The sequence below is a fragment of the Ochotona curzoniae genome, unplaced genomic scaffold, assembly GCF_017591425.1.
Source record: "Ochotona curzoniae isolate NIBS_2020 unplaced genomic scaffold, NIBS_Ocur_1.0 contig_46, whole genome shotgun sequence".
Lineage (NCBI taxonomy): Eukaryota > Metazoa > Chordata > Mammalia > Lagomorpha > Ochotonidae > Ochotona > Ochotona curzoniae.
In genome coordinates, this window is record NW_024466340.1 from 6,988,148 (window position 1) to 7,006,017 (window position 17,870).

General features: G+C 57.6%; 1 protein-coding gene across 1 annotated transcript in view; it reads left to right on the forward strand.

The window, feature by feature from the left end:
* Positions 1-17,870, forward strand: part of DNAH10 (dynein axonemal heavy chain 10) — an 85,211-nt gene that overhangs the window by 8,649 nt on the left and 58,692 nt on the right. The window contains exons 7-24 of the mRNA XM_040987127.1: positions 204-361; positions 586-816; positions 1,273-1,463; positions 2,382-2,580; positions 4,829-5,023; positions 5,422-5,592; positions 6,473-6,649; positions 7,444-7,569; positions 8,792-8,967; positions 9,184-9,335; positions 10,328-10,492; positions 10,839-11,046; positions 12,157-12,313; positions 12,625-13,101; positions 13,199-13,357; positions 15,843-15,959; positions 16,047-16,149; positions 17,644-17,822. Coding sequence (XP_040843061.1) covers positions 204-361; positions 586-816; positions 1,273-1,463; positions 2,382-2,580; positions 4,829-5,023; positions 5,422-5,592; positions 6,473-6,649; positions 7,444-7,569; positions 8,792-8,967; positions 9,184-9,335; positions 10,328-10,492; positions 10,839-11,046; positions 12,157-12,313; positions 12,625-13,101; positions 13,199-13,357; positions 15,843-15,959; positions 16,047-16,149; positions 17,644-17,822 — 3,341 coding nt within the window. The remainder of the gene's footprint in view (positions 1-203; positions 362-585; positions 817-1,272; positions 1,464-2,381; positions 2,581-4,828; positions 5,024-5,421; positions 5,593-6,472; positions 6,650-7,443; positions 7,570-8,791; positions 8,968-9,183; positions 9,336-10,327; positions 10,493-10,838; positions 11,047-12,156; positions 12,314-12,624; positions 13,102-13,198; positions 13,358-15,842; positions 15,960-16,046; positions 16,150-17,643; positions 17,823-17,870) is intronic.

A 17,870-nucleotide genomic window follows, 5' to 3' on the forward strand; every position in this document is an offset into this window, starting at 1 on the left:
GTATTTGAGAGGCAAAGCGAGTGAGAGGAAGTGACTGGGGCAGACTCCTGTCGAGGCTGTTTCACTCCCACTGTGGCAGCAGCCGGGGCTGAGTTTGGGTCTCTGATATGGAGGCCGGCACCTTCTCAGGGGTTTAAGATGCTATATCACAGGGCTGGCCCACCCCTCTGGGTGACGCACACTCCCCCCGCCCCCATCCCCAGGCGAGATCAAGTTGGAGATGCCTAATGTCAGTGTGGAGGGGGACGTGTTGGAGCTGGCTGCCGACCCCGAATCCCTGGAACTCCTGGAGCAGTGCGTGATCAACTGGCTGAGCCAGATCTCCACCGCCCTGGAGAGTCAGCTGAAGAAGACACCGCAGGTGATCACCCAGGGGTCCCCAGGGTCAGCTCATGCCGCTGCCTCCACTGTCCCCACCTGGGCACCAGGGACCCTGGGCTCTGCAGGGTGCAGCCCTGCATCCAGCCTGTACACCTCACACCACGGGTCCCTGTTGGGGCGGCTGGGCAGGCTGGAGTGGGTGCTGAGACTGCCAGGACAGCGCCGGGTCCATGCACACACACACACACATCCCTGTGCCCACAGGGCAATGGGCCCCTGGCGGAGATCGAGTTTTGGCGGGAGAGGAATGCGACCCTGAGTGCACTGCATGAGCAGACCAGGCTGCCCGTGGTGAGGAAGGTGCTGGAGGTGCTGAAGCAGTCGGACTCGATGCTGGTGGCCAACCTGCAGCCCGTGCTCACTGAGCTCTTCAAGCTGCACATGGAGGCCTCGGACAACGTGCGCTTCCTGTCCACCGTGGAGCGCCACTTCAAGGTAGGGGCGCGGCGGGCCGTCTCACCGGGCCTGCGGGAGCCCTGTGGGAGGATGCCAAGCGTGCAGAACATGTGGCTGTTTGCTGAGCAAGGCAGGGTCTGGCTGTCTCCCCAACATGGAGCTGAAGCGTGACGTTGTTTGCACGGGACTTGTGTTGGTGGCATTTGGTGTGTGAGGGGGACGTGGGTCACTGGAGTGGCTGTGTACGCATTCTCTTTACATGACCTTGCATACATGCAGAAACGCACATCCTGCCTGCTTATAGCACGCGATGTGCTCACACTGCCCTCACGCCTGTGGGTTGCCCTGTTCACGTGTGGATCTTCCGTTTTCCACATGAGGGATCCCATTCCCGGCCCCTTCCTGTGTGTGTGTGCGTTGATTGGTTCCTTGTGGGAAGCGCCAACCGAGCCTCTGCCATGACACTCCTGCCCGGCCGTGTTTCTCCCTGGGCAGAACATCACGCACGGCTCTGGCTTCCATGTGGTCCTCGATACCATCCCGTCCATGATGAGCGCCCTGCGCATGGTCTGGATCATCTCACGGCACTACAACAAGGACGAGAGGATGATCCCGCTCCTGGAGCGCATTGCCTGGGAGATTGCAGAGAGGGTCTGCCGTGTGGTCAACCTGCGGACCCTGTTCAAGTAAGCGGTGCCCAGCGCTTGGCGCAGCCCGACCTGGCACTGGTGGCTCTGCGGGTTGCCTGGCATGGCCCGGCCTGGCGCTGGCAGCTCCACAGGGTGCCGCTCAGCCATTCGCCAGCTGCCATCTGGTGGTCTGCGTGTCACCTGTCACCGCCGACCATCCTAAGGACACTTTGTCCCTGAAGGAAGCCCTGTACCCTTAGCACCAGTTCCATAGCTCCTCAGCCCCCCAGCCAGGGGGTCCTTAGTCGGGGACCCCAACCCCCTCAGAGCCACCTCCTCTACTTTGTTCTTTCTTTATAAGGATTTATTTATTTGAAGGAGTTACAACAAAGGAGGGCGAGAGTGAGAAAGATTGACGTTGCGCCCACTGGCTCACTCCACCTGGCAGGGGCTGGCCAGGCTGGAGCTAGGAGCTTCTTCAGGGTCTCTCATGTGTGCCAGGGACCCAAGCATCTGAGCCATTGTCTGTCTTTTTCCCCCCAGGCCTTTAGCAGCGAGCTGTATGGGAAGTGGAACAGCTGGACCTAGAACCAGTGCTTTATGGGTTACTGGTGCTGCAAGCGGTGGTTTTACGTGCTACGCTACAATGCCAGCCCCTCTTTTTTCACTTTCTTAATAAAGATTTAGGGGTAAAGTGTTAGGTTCAGAGGTTAAGACACCTCTTAGGATTTCTTCATCCCACATAGGGGTGTCGAGGTTTGAATCCACAGTACACCCTAAGTGTGTACACCATGGCATGACAACATGCCATACCCTGTAGGTAGGGACTCTGGGAACCTCTGTAGAATGTGGAAGAAAAGACAATTTTTTTTGAGACAAGAGAAAGACTTCTTGCTATGGTGTGGGCTGCCACTGGCATGAGCTGGGCCTTTGGCTCTGCGTTCCTCCTGCCACGGTGGCATCTTGGCTTTGCAGGGAAAACCGAGCGAGTGCGCAGCGCAAAGCCCTGGATGCCAGAAACACCCTCCGACTGTGGAAGAAGGCCTACTTCGACACCCGCGCCAAGATCGAGGCTTCGGGCCGTGAAGCACGCTGGGAGTTTGACCGGAAGCGGCTTTTCGAGAGGACTGACTACATGGCCACCATCTGCCAGGACCTCTCCTACGTGTTACAGGTGATGGGGGAGGGGGCGGCAGGGGAGCACATGGGAGTCAGGCCAGAAGACAGTCTGGAAAGAAAGCATAGAACACACTAGAACGTACCAGAATGTACCGGAGCAGCCTGGATGTCTTGAAATGTCAGGCACTGTGGCATGTCCTGGGCGTGCCTGGTCTCTTGGGACGTGGCTTGTTCCTGCTGGTCCCCAGTTCCGTGCATCTCTCTGGCCAGTCCTTCTCTGTGCGTTTTGCAAAATCCTGACTCTCCTCCTTTTTAAATTTTAAAAAATTTTTTTTAAAGATTTATTTTTATTATTATTATTATTTTTTTAAAGATTTATTTTTATTATTTTTTCATTGGAAAGGCGGATATACAGAGAGGAGAGACAGAGAGGAACATCTTCTGTCCGATGATTCACTCCCTAAGTGAGCGCAACGGCCAATGCTATGCCGATCTGAAGCCAGGAGCCTCTTCTGGGTCTCCCACACGGGTGCAGGTTCCCAAGGCTTTGGGCCATCCTCCACTGCTTTCCCAGGCCACAGGCAGGGAGCTGGATGGGAAGCGGGGCTGCCAGGATAGAACTGGCGCCCGTATGGGATCCCGGGCGTTCAAGGGAGGACCTTAACCACTTGTGCCATTGCGCCGGGCCCCTGACCCTCCTTCTTAAAGTTTCCCCCAAGCCCATTCCAAGACCTTGTCTCTTTGCCCTCGCTCTTGGTCACAGCATCCCTATCCAGGGATTCAGCCTCAGCGTGTGATCCCATGGTGAGCTGATTGCCGACTGTGTGGGATGGATGTCCACAGGGACCAGGCTTTGCTTGAATCGACCACTGCACTTTTCCTGATGACTAGCTGCTCGTCCACCCACCCTGCTGTTCACCTGCCTATCCACTCACCCATCCACATATCACCCCATCACCTTCCTGACTGTTTATCTGCCTACCCACCTACCCATCCACCCACCCACATATTACCCCACCACCTTTCCACTCATTGGTTGTCAGCCCACACACCAATCCACCCATCTACCCACCCACCTAGCCACCCATCCAACCATCCACCCACCCACCTCTCCAGTCATCCATTCATTTACTTATTTTTAAATATTTATTTATTTTTATTTGAAAGGCAGATATGACAGAGAGAGGAGACACACACACACACACACACACACATACACAGAGGTTTTCATTTGCTGGTTCACTTCCCAAACAACATTGCTGCCAGAGCTGAGCTGATGTGAGGCCAGGAGCCAGGAGCTTCTTCCCAGTCTCCCACATGGCTCCAGGGGCCCAAGGACTTGGGCTATCCTCTCAGGCTGAGAGATGGAGCAGAAGTGACGCATATGGGGCCCACAGGGGATTAGCTTGCTACGCCAGCCCCATTCATTTACCTATTCACCCCTCCACCCACTTACCTACCAGATACCTACTCATCCAATCATGTACCTACCCATCCATCTACCCACCTATCCACCTAACCACCCACACACCCACCCATATAGCTACCTACCCATCTATCCACCCACCCATCCATCCAATCATGTAACTACTCACCCACCCACCCGCCCACCTATCCACCCGCTCACTCATCCAGCCATTCACCCACAAACCCCAGGCCTGCTGAGAGCTCACAATGTGCCAGGCTCTCCAACTTGCTATTGAGAACAGCAGGTGCAGAACCAGGAGGGCTGTGTGACTGCTCAGTGTGGCACAAATGTCCACAGTGTAGGGAAGGCAGTGCTGGAGGGAGAATTCAAACTCAAGGCTTTGCCTTTTGATGTCTATCATGATGTTATGGCTACTCACAGTATCAGTAGAGTAAGAAAAAAGTGTGTACCATTGTGGTGACATGGCAGATTGGTCCTCTGCCTGTGGTACTGGCATTCCAGATGGGCACCAGTTCGTGTCCTGGCACTCCACTTCTCATCTAGCACCCTGCTTGTGACCTGGGAAAATCACCAGCTTGGGACCCAGCTCTAGCCTGGGAGATTCAGGAAGCAGCTCCTGGGTGGAGAGCAGAGCTGAGTGTGTTCTGGCTGTGGGGGAGACCTGGCCTTGTCCATGGGGGCTGGTCGCAGTGAGGAGCAGGAGCCAGCGAGGTGCTTTGGGTGGCCTGGGCAGGGGCAGGACACACGCCCAGCTCGTGTCCTCCGTGCAGTGGGCACCGCCAGGCCTCTGTGGCGTGACTCTTGCCCTGGGGGTGGGGTGATGCAGGCACACAGCCCCTTGGCGGGCAGTCTCTTCACCGCCTCACCTGTGCAGGTCATGGAGGAGTTTTATAACATCTTCGGTCCGGAACTGAAGGCGGTGACCGGGGACCCCAAGCGCATCGACGATGTCCTGTGCAGGGTGGATGGTCTGGTCACGCCCATGGAGCACCTGACCTTTGACCCCTTCAGCATTAAGTCCTCTCAGTACTGGAAATACGTGATGGATGACTTCAAGATTGAGATCCTGGCAAGTGGCACGGCCGGCGGGGCCATCTTGGCAGTGGGCACCTTACATTTCTGCAGGGTTACCTTGGCCGGGCTGGTTAGTGATGTAGTCAGATTGTGATGGGAGTTTAATTTGCTGATTTTCACTTTATTGGTGTGTGTACCCACTTGCGTGGTGATGGCACCTCCTCTGCCGCCATGGAGCTTCCTCCCGAGCTTTGGAAGGGTTTGTACTCCAGCAAATTCCTTCCCTGTCATTTGGAGCCACTTGGGAGAGAGAGATCAGAAAGCCAGGGTGGCATGTCCCCCACCTTCCACTGCTGACCGGCGTCCTCGGCCACGGGCCACGCCTCCCACGTTCGCGTGCCCACTCCAGGCCCATGGGGACTACTTTCACGCCATTTCCATTTCCCTGTGCAGGTTATAGAGAAAGAAGCGAAAAACTTCATTGACGAGTCCTTCAAGACACTGCGCTCGGCTGAGGCCGCGTTCGACATGCTTCTGAAGTTCAAGCACATTCGCTCCCGCGAGGCGATTAACCGGCAGATGATGATGAAGTTCAACGACATTCTTGCGCAGTATTGCAAAGAGGTCACCATTGCGAGAGCTGATCGCCAGAGCTGCAAAGCACACATGTAGCATCAGCAGCAGACTCTTGGGGTGGGGGTGGGGGGCTGGTCTTCTTCCAGTGCTTTCTGGAATTTTCCTACATAAGCCTGTCACCCAGTGCAGGTTGCCCACACTTGCCTGGCTTGTGACTGAGTGGGGACGTTCAGAAGGAAGTGGTCTGGTGTGGCTGCCCCGGGAGGGCTGCTGGCAGCCATGGTGCTAACTGCCAGCTGCAGTTGCCCGTGTCCCAGATCTGGTTTGCACCTGTCGTCATTACAGAACATTTTTCCCTGGCCCTGCATAGTCGGGTGTGGTGCCGGTGTGGTGCCAGGCCCATGCCATCCTGTCGGAGGGCAAACAGAGCGATGTGAGCATGAAATCAGGGGAAAGTTACCTGGAGCATGACAATTATTGAAAAAACACGATTAGTTATTTTCTAATATGTTCCTATTTACATTATTTTTTATTCCTGAAGTTCATGGTGTATCAATATCTTTTTGTAAAAATCCATTTATTTAAGAGGCAGAGTTAACGAGAGGGGGAGAGACAGAGCCCTTCCTTTTTACAGTTTCAGTCCTCAAATGGTTGCCATTGCCTGGGCTGGGCCAGACCAACGCCAGGAGCCAGGAGCTTCCTCCAGGTCTCCCACACGGGTGCAGGGTCCCAAGGCTTTGGGCTGTCCTCGACTGCTTCCCCAGGCCACAGGCAGGGAGCTGGATGGGAAGTGGGGCTGCTGGGATTAGAACCAGCGCCCATATGGGATGCTGTTGTTGCAGCTGTGCCATGGCATGGCGCCCCGGGGTGTCGCGTGCTCTCCGGAGGACAGGGTGTGTTGCTCACGGTGCCGGTGGCTTCCTTTCAGGTTGATGTCATAAAGAAGATCTTTGTGCAGAACCTGGAGAACCCACCGCTCTACAAGAACCACCCGCCCGTGGCTGGCGCCATTTACTGGGAACGGTCACTCTTCTACAGGATCAAGCACACCATCCTGCGCTTCCAGGAGGTGGAGGAGCTGCTGGACAGCGAGCGGGGGCAGGAGGTGCGTCCCTTGTCCATGGCCTGATCCTGCCAGGCGCCAGCAAGGGAGCGGCCGGTCTCCATGGGGGTGCCGCCTGTGTAGGCCGTGGAGGGGTGCGGCTCAATTTCATACCCATCTCCCCCATGGACTTTCTGAAGTGCTGTGTGTGTGTATGTGTGGTGTGCGTGTGTGTGGTGTGTGGGTATGTGTGTATAGTGTGTGGTGTGTGTATAGTGTGTGGTGTGTTTTGGGGGTGTGTGTGTGTGTGGTGTGTGCCATGTGTGCTGTGTGTGGTGTGGTGTGTTTTGGGGGTGTGTGTGTGTGGCGTGTGCCATGTGTGCTGTGTGTGGTGTGGTGTGTTTTGGGGGTGTGTATGTGTGTATGTGATGTGTGTGTGTGTGGTGTGGTGTGTTTTGGGTGTGTGTGTGTGTGTGTGTGTGGCGTGTGCCGTGTGTGCTGTGTGTGGTGTGGTGTGTTTTGGGTGTGTGTGTGTGTGTGTGGTGTGTGCCGTGTGTGCTGTGTGTGCTGTGTGTGGTGTGGTGTGTTTTGGGGGTGTGTGTGTGGCGTGTGCCGTGTGTGCTGTGTGTGGTGTGGTGTGTTTTGGGGGTGTGTGTGTGTGGTGTGTGCCGTGTGTGCTGTGTGTGGTGTGGTGTGTTTTGGGGGTGTGTGTGTGTGGCGTGTGCCGTGTGTGCTGTGTGTGGTGTGGTGTGTTTTGGGGGTGTGTGTGTGTGGCGTGTGCCGTGTGTGCCGTGTGAGCCGCACACCTGCTGCTCTGGAGACGAGGTCACACAGCAGCTGCCGGGATGCTCCGACAGGTGAAGCAGAAGTACTTGGAGGTGGGCAGGATGATGAAGGAGTACGAGGACCGGAAGTACCTGCAGTGGCGGGAGATGACGGAGCAGACCTTGCCTGCGCTCATGAAGAGGAGCCTGCTCACCAAGGTGGCCCTCTGCAGACCCTCGTCCCGGGCGGGCCAGCCCCAGGGGGCCACAGCACCCTCGCACAGTATCCTGGGACAGGGCAGCTCTGGGATTCCCTGGGCACGGGGTTCTGCACAGACCTGCAGGGTGTGCTGAGTGTTGACTGAGCTGCAGGTGGCATAACTGGCAGGTGCCCGCCATGTCCTGCAGGGGGCTGCCTTTCCATCTGCTTAGTGCCAAGGTGCCCTCCATGCCCTGTAGGGGGCTGCCTTTCCATCTGCTTAGTGCCAATGTGCCCTCTGTGCCCTGCAGGGGGCTGCCTTTCCATCTGCTTAGTGCTGAGGTGCCCTCCATGTCCTGCAGGGGGCTGCCTTCCCACTTGATTAGTGCCCAGGTACCCGCCATGCCCTGCAGGGGGCTGCCTTTCCATCTGCTTAGTGCCAAGGTGCCCTCTGTGCCCTGCAAGGGGGCTGCCCTTCCATCTGCTTAGTGCTGCAGTCCCCGCTGCACCCTGGCCCCCGCCCCCAGGTCAGATGCTGTGTGCTTGGTTCAGTGGTGAGCGCAGGTGGGCGTCAGGATGGGAGCAGGGACAGCTTTGATGCTGCTTGTGCATGCCCAAGGCCCCAGGTGCTCCTGTCCCTTCTGGCAGATGCTGTAGGACCAGGACAGCCCTTGGCCTGGGTGTTAAGATGCTTAAGTCCCACATTGGAGTTCTAGGGCTGGATGCCCACCTCCAGACCCGAGAGGTCGTAGTGATGGCCCCCAGGACCATTGCAAGCACCTGGGGAGTGGACCAGGGGTCTTTAGCTCTCTTTCTGCCCCTTGAATTGAAAAACAAATAGCTGGCATAGAACCCACATGCCCCTTTGGTCATCTTCAGCTCCCCTGCCATGCCAAGTCCAGGGTCGCTGTGGTAAACAGTTCTGGCGAGTACTTAGGGAGCACTGGCAGGGAGAACGATCCGTGTACGTTTTCCTAAATATTTCTGATGGGCAGTTGAGTCCATGGGCAGGGACCCTTGGGCAGAGCAGCTGACCACCCTGGCTGTTGTGACACTTTTGGGGTGTTTGGTCCTTGAAATTCTACCCAAATATAGCAGTTGCTGCCATCCCCCCACCCAATCACGTTTCCCAGTCTCCCGAGGGGAGTCAGGGTCCAGGGCTTTTCCATGCCACAGCCCCGCACCAGCCAGCCAGCCAGCCGGCCTCCTCCCGACGCAGCCGGCCTGTGCCCTCTCCTGCAGTCCTCCAGCACCCCCGAGGAGTCCTCGGCGGCCCCGGACAAGGGGAGTGTGTTCACTATCAACTTCGCTCCTGCCCTGCGAGAGATCATCAACGAGGCCAAGTACCTGGAGCAGCTGGGCTTCATTGTGCCCGAGCTAGCCCGGAACGTGGCCCTGCAGGAGGACAAGTTCCTGAGGTGAGGGTGCTCTGAGGAATGGGATCCCCTGCCTCCTGCAACCCGGGCCTCTGCTGCTGTTGAGCACGGTGGCCGTGAGAGTGGGGGAGTGTGGCAACATGGGTGAATTCACCTTCTGGAAAGGACGCTGATGAGCCTGTAGCCCCGCCCGTGGGTTTCCTGCATGGGGTGACCTCCTGGGGAGCCTGGGCATCACGCTGGTGCCATCCCCTGCAGGTACACCCACGGCATACAGCAGATGCTGGACCACTACCACACACTCACCGGGACACTGAACGAGGCTGAGACAGTGCTGCTAGATGACCACTCGCAGGAGCTGGTCAGGGTGTTCCGCTCCGGGTACAAGAGGCTCAACTGGAACTCTCTCGGTAATTCTGCGTGGCCTCCCCGCCGTGGGCGCGTGGGCGTGTGGGCTGTTCTTGCAGTTATCACAGCTGGATTAGCACTGAGGCCTGTTTGTAGTTACAGCCGATACGATTTTTTAAAAAAGATCCGTTTTTTATCTGTTTGAAAGGCAGCGTGACACAGGGAGGAACACGCACACAGAGATGGTGCATGTGTGGGTTCACTCCCCAAAGGGCTGGCCAGGCCAGAGCCAGGAGCCTGGAGTTCCATCCAGCCTCCCACGTGGGTGCAGGGTGCTAAGGCCGGGGGCCGCCTTCTGCTGCTTCCCCAGGCCACAAGCAGGGAGCTGGATGGGAAGTGGAGCAGCTGGGACACGAACTGGTGCTCACGGGGATGCTGTGTTGGGGGCACTGTGTTACCTGCTGCGCCACAAGCTGAGCCTCAGCTGGCGTCCTGTGCTGTGGTTTCCATTAGACCGTTGGCTACTTTGCCTGCTGAGTTTCCTGAACTCATCAGCCCCGCTCTGCCAGACCATAGCTGGGGAAGCAGCAGGCACTTCGTCCTGCACGGTGCCTTCTCCTGTCCTGCCGGGGCTGCTCCTGCGGGGACTATGTTCTGAGTCTGGATGGCATCCGAGTCACCAGTTTTCCCTTGGGTGGATTCTGCCATTGGTGTCAAATTGTCTTGGTTTGGATTGCCAAGGTTTCCATACACACACACATACATTATTTTTTTTCTGAAATATTTCACATTTTACACTGTACTCTGTGATCAGTTGTGAATGGTGGCCAGCTGTCCCCCTGTAGGCCGCAGGTCATGTGAGGATCCCTGGATTGGGGGTGTCTGGGGTCCACCTATGGCGTCCTCTCCCTCTCTGACATGCCCCGCACGTGATGGTGTTATGGTAGGGAGGGCAGAGGTGCGTTGCGGATTTGTCTTGGGGGTCTTGGGGTTTGTGGGTCGGGCCGGTGTGAGGTGCGAGGAGAGCCCAGCTTCCGTCTCCGTTCCTGCGTAGGAATCGCTGATTACATCACTCGGTGCCGCCAGGCCATTGGGAAGTTCGAGTCCCTTGTCCACCAGATCCACAAGAATGCAGACGACATCGCCTCCCGGCTCACGCTCATAGAGTCCATCAACCTGTTCAAGTATCCAGCTCCCAAGGGGGACGAAGACATCCCAGGTGTGTGTGGCCTCCCGGGAGCAGCCACAGGGAGCCGCCATCACACCCCACCCCGAGCCAGCCCACAGCCCATCCTCCCGATCCCACTCGCTCACTGGAAGGGATTGCACTGACTTCCGGTCACAAACCTGGGTGTTGTCACGGCCAGGAGTTGGGGGACAGGGAGATGCGAAGGCGCCTCTGTGTGGAGTCCTGAGCAGGTGCACATGGTGCTGTGGGCGTTTGTGGGGGCCTGAGCTCCGGGGCTTTTTGCTTTTGGGGTCAAGGCCAGACGCTGGCTGTGTCCCTCCACACCATGTGGCCGGCACCTGGACCCCAGTAACTGTCACTGGGGTCTTCCCCATAGGTGTGAAGGAGTTCTTTGAACACATCGAGCGAGAAAGGGCCAAAGATGTGGACCATATGGTCCGGTGGTATCTGGCCATCGGGCCCCTGCTGACCAAAGTTGAGGGCCTGGTGGTCCACACCAACACGGGCAAGGCCCCCAAGCTGGCTGCCTACTATGAGTACTGGGAAAACAAGATCTATGACGTACTGACCAAGCTGGTGCTTAGGTAAGTCCTACCCGCAGCTTGCATGGCCGCAGCTGCCCGCCAGGGGCAGGACCTGAGCTGCAGGGTTCTCAACGGCGAGCCTGCTGCCTTTGGCTCCCACATCGGGCAGACCCTGGGGCCTTGGAAAGAGAACATGTCCCAGCCAGCAATGGGCTCCCACCCACTGAGCACCCTTAGCCTCACTCCCCTTCCTGCTGGCGTGACATCACCCCAGGGTGGGCTGCTTATACTGCGGTATCGTGCCAGCCTCATACATGGCAACCTGTGTGCCCCTTGCGCTGGGCTCAAAGCCACAAGCTTCGTGACCCCAGCGGTCCTTGAGGTGTGCTGGGGCAGCAGCTGATGCCTCAGGGGGTCTCCCGGGAACCCAGCCTTTGGGGTTCATTACCGCTGCCCGTGTGGTGGCTTGTGGGGTGCCAGGGTGCGGTTTTGGGTTATCCCACTGAATCTTGGCCAAAAGCCTGAGGGCAGTGAACCCCTTGTCTGATTGTAGTCTCCCGGGAAAGTTTGTTTTGTCAGTTTTTTTTTGTTGTTGTTGTTCAAAACGGGCTGCATGCATTGAATTGTTCGTGTTGTGGCTTTTGCCTTTTCTCCGTGACTGCTGGGAAACTCAGAGGCAGCAGGGGTCATTTGGATCCCAAGAGTCAGGTTGGCTGGACCAGGAGCTTTTTGTCTTGAGAGCAGGGGGAGTCGGGCGTGTTTGCAGCTGGAGGGGGCATGGTGTAGGACCACACATTCCAGAAACATCTCTCCAGATGCCTTGGGGAATACTGGGAGAGAGGGCAGTGGGTCTGGGTTAGCAAGGGCTCCACTCCCGAGGTCACTCCGACTTGGTTCCCCCAACAACCGGGGAGCGTGGAGTGGGGGGGAGGAGGATTCGTGTCCTTGAGTCGGAGTTTGAAGGCTGTCCTCACTACTCATTGCCCAACTCAGGGGCGTCCAGGTTCCCGGGGGCAGAACTGAGCTGCTCTGTTGGTGGGTTTAGGATGCATGGAGTGTCTGTGACAAGCTGCGTCCCAGGGCCACACCCAAGCCTCACCGCTCTGCACTCCAGGACCATACCCTGGGCTGCACCTGTGCCGCCACACCCTCTGTGTCCACCTCCCTCAGGAACCTGCAGTCCTTCAACGCCCTGGTCCTCGGCAGCGTCCCGCTGTTCCAAACGGAGACCATCCTGACGGCCCCCGAAATCATCCTGCACCCCAACGCCAACGAGATTGACAAGATGTGCGTGCACTGCGTGCGCAGCTGCGTGGAGATGACCAAGGTGGGGACCGCCTGTCCCCCCGTTTGACTCAGCAGCACAGACCAGCTCAAGCCCATTTCAGTTGGTTTTAAGAGACGGTGATGGTTTTGAGCTTGTTTTATTCACACGTTGTTCAGGTTGAGGACCCAGGCCCACCTGGGGCGTGGGGGGTGGTGAGTCCGTCTCCGGATAGGAGGACTGACGGAACGGGGTCAGCTCCGCAACCCGACACGAAGTGTTAGCCATAAGGTGACGCCCCTCGCTCGCCAGGGTCGGCTGCAGAGCAGGTGCTGACGGCTCCCGCTCCGCTGCCCCGGTTTTTGTTCTGGCAGCATTTCGTGCGCTGGATGCGTGGAAGCTGCATCGAGTGCCTCCCGCAGAAGGGGGAGGAGGAGGAGGTGATGATAATTAGCTTCTACAACGACGTCTCCCAGAACCCCCAGATCATCGAGCAGGCGGTCATGATCCCCCAGAACGTGCACAGGATCCTCGTGACCCTCATGAAGTACCTGCAGAAGTGGAAGCGGTACCGGCCCCTCTGGAAGCTGGACAAGGCCATTGTGATGGAGAAGTTCGCGGCCAAGAAGCCGGCCTGCGTGCTCTATGACGAGAAACTGCAGTTCTACTCCAAGATCGCCTCCGAGGTCATGCGCCACCCGATGACCAAGGACGAGCACTGTGTCCGCCTGCAGCTGGGGCCGCTGGCCAGCACGGTGCAGGAGAATGCCAAGTCCTGGGTGGTCTCCCTCGGCCGCCTCCTCAACGACTCTGCCAGGGAGGAGCTCCACAGCCTGCACGAGGAGATGGAGGTAGCGGGGTGCCGCCTCCCGCTGGGTGGGTTGGGGAACGCTATGGCCCCCGCATTCCTGGCTGACTTCTCTGGGTCCTTTGGACCTGGCCTCCTAGCACTTGGCCAAAAACCTGAAGAAGAGCCCCAATACTCTGGAAGACCTCAAGTTTGTCCTGGCCACGATCGCGGAGATCCGGGGCAAGTCCTTGGTCATGGAGCTGAGGTACCGGGACGTGCAGGAGCGCTACCGGACCATGGCCATGTACAGCATCCTGGTGAGTCAGTGGTGGGGAGCGTGAGGGCTCCTCCCCCAGGCAGGCTCCTCCCCCAGGCAGGCTCCTCCCCCAGGCAGGCTCCTCCCCCAGAGAGAAGATGTTTGGTCGTTGGCAGCAACACAGCTTAGAGTGGAGATGGTCTGGTCTGGCATGCCTCACGCGGTGTTTTTGTAGACTGGTCTGTACTGCACACCAACTCCACTCTCCTTTTCCTTTCTTTTCTCCTCCTCCTCTGCCTCTCTTTATTTAATTAAAAAAATTACTTATTTGAAAGATAGAGTTAAAAAAAAAAGAGAGAGAGAGATCTTCCATCCACTGGTTTACTCCCCAGAAGGTTATAACAGCCAGAGCCAGACCAGGCCAAAGCGAGGATCTGGCAGCTCCATCCCGAGTGCCCACGTGGGTGGCACACGCTCATCTTCTGTTGCCTTCCCAGGCACATTAGCAGGAAGTTGAACTGGAAGTGGAGCAGCCAGGACTTGAACCGGTGGGAGCCAACTTTGCAGGTGGCAGCTTAACGCACTGTGCCTGCGCACTGCTGCCACTGCCCCCTCCTCTTCCTTCCTCCCTCGTCTTTCCTTCCTGTCTCCTTCTTAGTGTTCATTTTCTTCAGTAAATAAAATGTGTTTGCACAGATGATGTGGAGAGAGGGACAAGCCAAGAAAGAGGGAAGGCAAGGTGCCTGGGCAAGCTGGCTGGTCCGTGTCTGGCGGGTGAGCGCGGACTGTGGGGTCTGGCTGGGACTTTGTGTCCTGGGCATCTGATGAGAGGATGTTGAGGTTTCAGCCCAAGCTGCCTGCTCAGAGGAAGTGAGAACCCCAAGTCTAGCCACGAGACTGCTGGGGGAGCTGCTGTTAGAAGCAGAAACACATGGGCCCGGCGCGGTGGCGCAAGTGATTAAAGGTCCTCGCCTTGCACGCCCTGGATCCCATATGGGCGCTGGTTCTAATCCTGGCAGCCCCGCTTCCCATCCAACTCCCTGCTTGTGGCCCGGGAAAGCAGTTGAGGACGGCCCAAAGCTTTGGGACCCTGCACCTGCGTGGGAGACCGGGAAGAGGCTCCTGGCTTCGGATCGGCATAGTATCGGCCCGTTGCGCTCACTTGGGGAGTGAATCATCGGACGGAAGATCTTCCTCTCTGTCTCTCCTCTCTGTATATCCGCCTTTCCAATGAAAAAATAATAAAAATAAATCTTTAAAAAAAAAAAAAAGAAGTAGAAACACAGCATAAATGCGGAAGCCCCAAGTTTATGCAAATCTAGATCTAGTCTCCATTTTTCCTCAGTCAGTGACACACAGAGAGTCTTCCATTTGCTTGTTCACTCCCCCAAATGCCCATGGCAGCCAGGGCTGGTCCCGACTGAAGGCAGGAGCCTGGGACCCCTGTTCAGATCTCCCGCGTGGGCACAGGGCCCAAGCACTCGGGCTGTTCACAACCTTTTATGGCACATTTAGCGGGTCAGACTCCTGCCGGAGCTCTGGTCCAGGACGCCAGCATCCCAAGTAGCAGCTCCACGTGCCGACCTCAGCTCATTCATTTCCTGTTCATTTGAGGTGTTCATTTCCTGTTCATTGCAGCTGTTGCAAGCTGTTGCAAGTGCATTAGCTATTCATTGATGTTTCTTTCTTTATTTTAAAAGGTTTATTTATTTTTATTGGAAAGGCAGAGGAGGTTTACAGAGAGAAATCTTCTGTCTGCTGGTTCACTCACCAAATAGCCACAATGGCCGGAGCTGAGCCCATCAGGAGCCAGGAGCCTCTTCCGGGTCTCCCACGCGGGCGCAGGGTCCCAAGGCTTTGTGCTGTCCTCCACTGCCTTCCCACGCCCCAAACAGGGAGTTGGATGGGAAGCGGGGCAGTTGAACAGGTGCCTACACAGGTGGCAGTGTATCTTGCTGTGCCACAGTGCCAACCCCCAAATGCCTGTTCTGATGAGAAATGAAGCTGGTGGGAAGCTGGGCTTTCTGGGTCATCTGTATTTATCTTTAAAAAAGTCCTAGAGGGCAGCACTGTGACAGAGCTGGTAAGGCACCGCCTGCAGCGGCCATCTCGCGTGGGAGCCTTCCCGCAATGTGTCCTGTCCGCTTTGCATCCAGCTCTGTGCTAACGCACGCGGGAAAGCGGCAGGAAGTGGACTAAGGACACCCATGGGAAACCTGATGAAACCCCTCGCTCCTGGCCTTGGCCTGGCCCAGCCTTGGCTGATGCCACCACTGGGAGTAAAGCAGCAACAGAAGATCTCTCTCTCTCTCTCCCTCTCTCTCTCTAGCTCTCTGTCTCTCCATCATTCTACCTTCCACTTTCTCTAGCAATTTTTAAAAACATTTTGCTTTAACTGTAAGATCTGATGCTGACGTCTCAGGTAGGTTTCGAAGCGTAACATGTCCCAGGTTGCGTTGGCAGAGGGCGATGTCCTTGAGCAGGTGGGCGGGCGGCGTGACCGGGAGGGCCGTGATGGAGGCTTGCTCTGTCGTCCTGACAACCAGCCCAATGACGCCGAGCGGGAGCTCGTGGAGAAACTGGAGAGCACGTGGCTCGACCTCTTCAATGACTCACTGAACGTGGAGCACGCGCTGGGGGGCATCAAGCGGACCTTCACCGAGGTATCCCCGCTGGCCCGCCCCACCCCGCACCCCGGGGCAGAGCCGGGGAGCTGGCCTCCGGTCAAGCTCACCCCTTGCCTGTCCCAGATCACTCGTGGTGAGATCATGAACTATAGACACCAAATCGAGCAGTTCGCCAAGAACTTTTACAATGAGGGTCCTGGCTCCGTGGGTGAGGACCTGGATAAAGGTGAGCTCGCCCTGTGGGCCGCCCTGGGCTGCTGTCCATGGCTGCTCTTTGCCCGCCCTCCTTCCTTTGTTTTATTTATTTGAGTGGGAACAGAGAGAGGAGAGAGATAAGGAGGTAAGGAGGGGGAAGAGAGAGATCTCTTATCTGTTGGTTCACTCCCCAGCTGGGGCTATACAAGACTGAAGCCAGGAGCCTGGAACTCGGTGGGGCTCCCACATGGGTGTCAGGGGACCAAGGATTAGACCGGCTTCTGGTGCTCTCCCAGGCACATTAGCAGGGAGCTGGATGGGAAGTGGAGCAGCCGGGAGTCAAAACTGATATCCAAATGGGATGCTGGCACCACAGGCGGTGGCTCTGCCTGCTACACCACGGTGTCAGACGAGGTTTCTCGTAATCGTTAACGGGAAGTGTCTGCTGCGACACTGCAGCGTCTGTTTTCCTTACGCGTTTTCCCCCCCCCACCCCGATGGCTTCAGTGCTCCTGCCTGTGCGAGGCTGGGCTGACTGGGGACTCCTGCCTGTGCGAGGCTGGGCTGACTGGGGACTCCTGCCTGTGCGAGGCTGGGCTGACTGGGGACTCCTGCCTGTGCGAGGCTGGGCGGACTGGGGACTCCTGCCTGTGCGAGGCTGGGCTGACTGGGGACTCCTGTCTGTGCGAGGCTGGGCTGACTGGGGACTCTTGTGTGCTTAACCATTTGAAGGCAGTAAGACACGTGTGGCAAGCGGGGGAGGTGAAGTCCTGTGCTGCTCAGAGCTGCCTGGCCACATCCCCGGGGCCTCCCCCACGGCCTCCCCCACGGCCTCCCCACTTTCTGCCTGACATGTTTATGTTCATTCCTGGGACTTGGGTGCTGGGCTGCTTTGTGTTTGCCCCGCCCTTCAGGTAACAGCCGAGAAGGGTGAGTGGACAGAAGTGCCGAGAATTCTAAGCAAAGCTTGAGGCGGGTACCAACCCTGGGCTGCCGGGGGCTCATCAGAAGCAGTTGGGTGGACACTTGGTGTGTGTGGCTGTGACGCCGTCTGGGCCCCGGGATCCCGTGTCTGAGTGCTCAAGTTGGTGTTCTGACTCGACTTCTGACCCGACTCCCTGCTGGTGTGCGGTCGGGGGTGGCAGCAAGCGTTGGCTCCAGTGCTTGGGATCCTGCCCCCCGTGAGGGAGACCCGGCCAGAGGGCCCAGCTCATGGCATCAGCTTGGCCCAGCCCTGGCTGCTGGGATCATTTGTGGAGTGAGCTAGTGGATGGAAGATCTCTCTCTCCCTGTAGGGATGCTCTGAAGGGCAGCGTTTGGGAGTGGCCGTGGCTGTGGCAGCTGGGAGAGGGAGTGTTGGGCATGCACTAGACACCTCCTGCAGGGCTGGGAAGATGTGCCCACCCCCCCAGGCTCTGGGCGCCCTCCCACCTGGAGGAACTGCAGGTGTGCTGGGTGCGGTGGCATGCCGAGGCCCGGCCGGTCCTAGGTGCACCTGGGTGATTCCTGCCTGTGTGTGTGTCAGGCGTGGAGCTCCTGGGCAGCTTCGAGCGTGAGCTGGCCAAGCACGAGCGGAACCGGCAGCAGCTGGCCAACGCCGAGAAGCTGTTCGACCTCCCCATCACCATGTACCCAGAGCTGCTCAAGGTGCAGAAGGAGATGAGCGGGCTGAGGATGATCTACGACCTCTACGAGGCCCTGAAGGTGAGTGAGGGGCTGGGGTGACGGCCGAGGGTTCCACGCTGCCGCTGA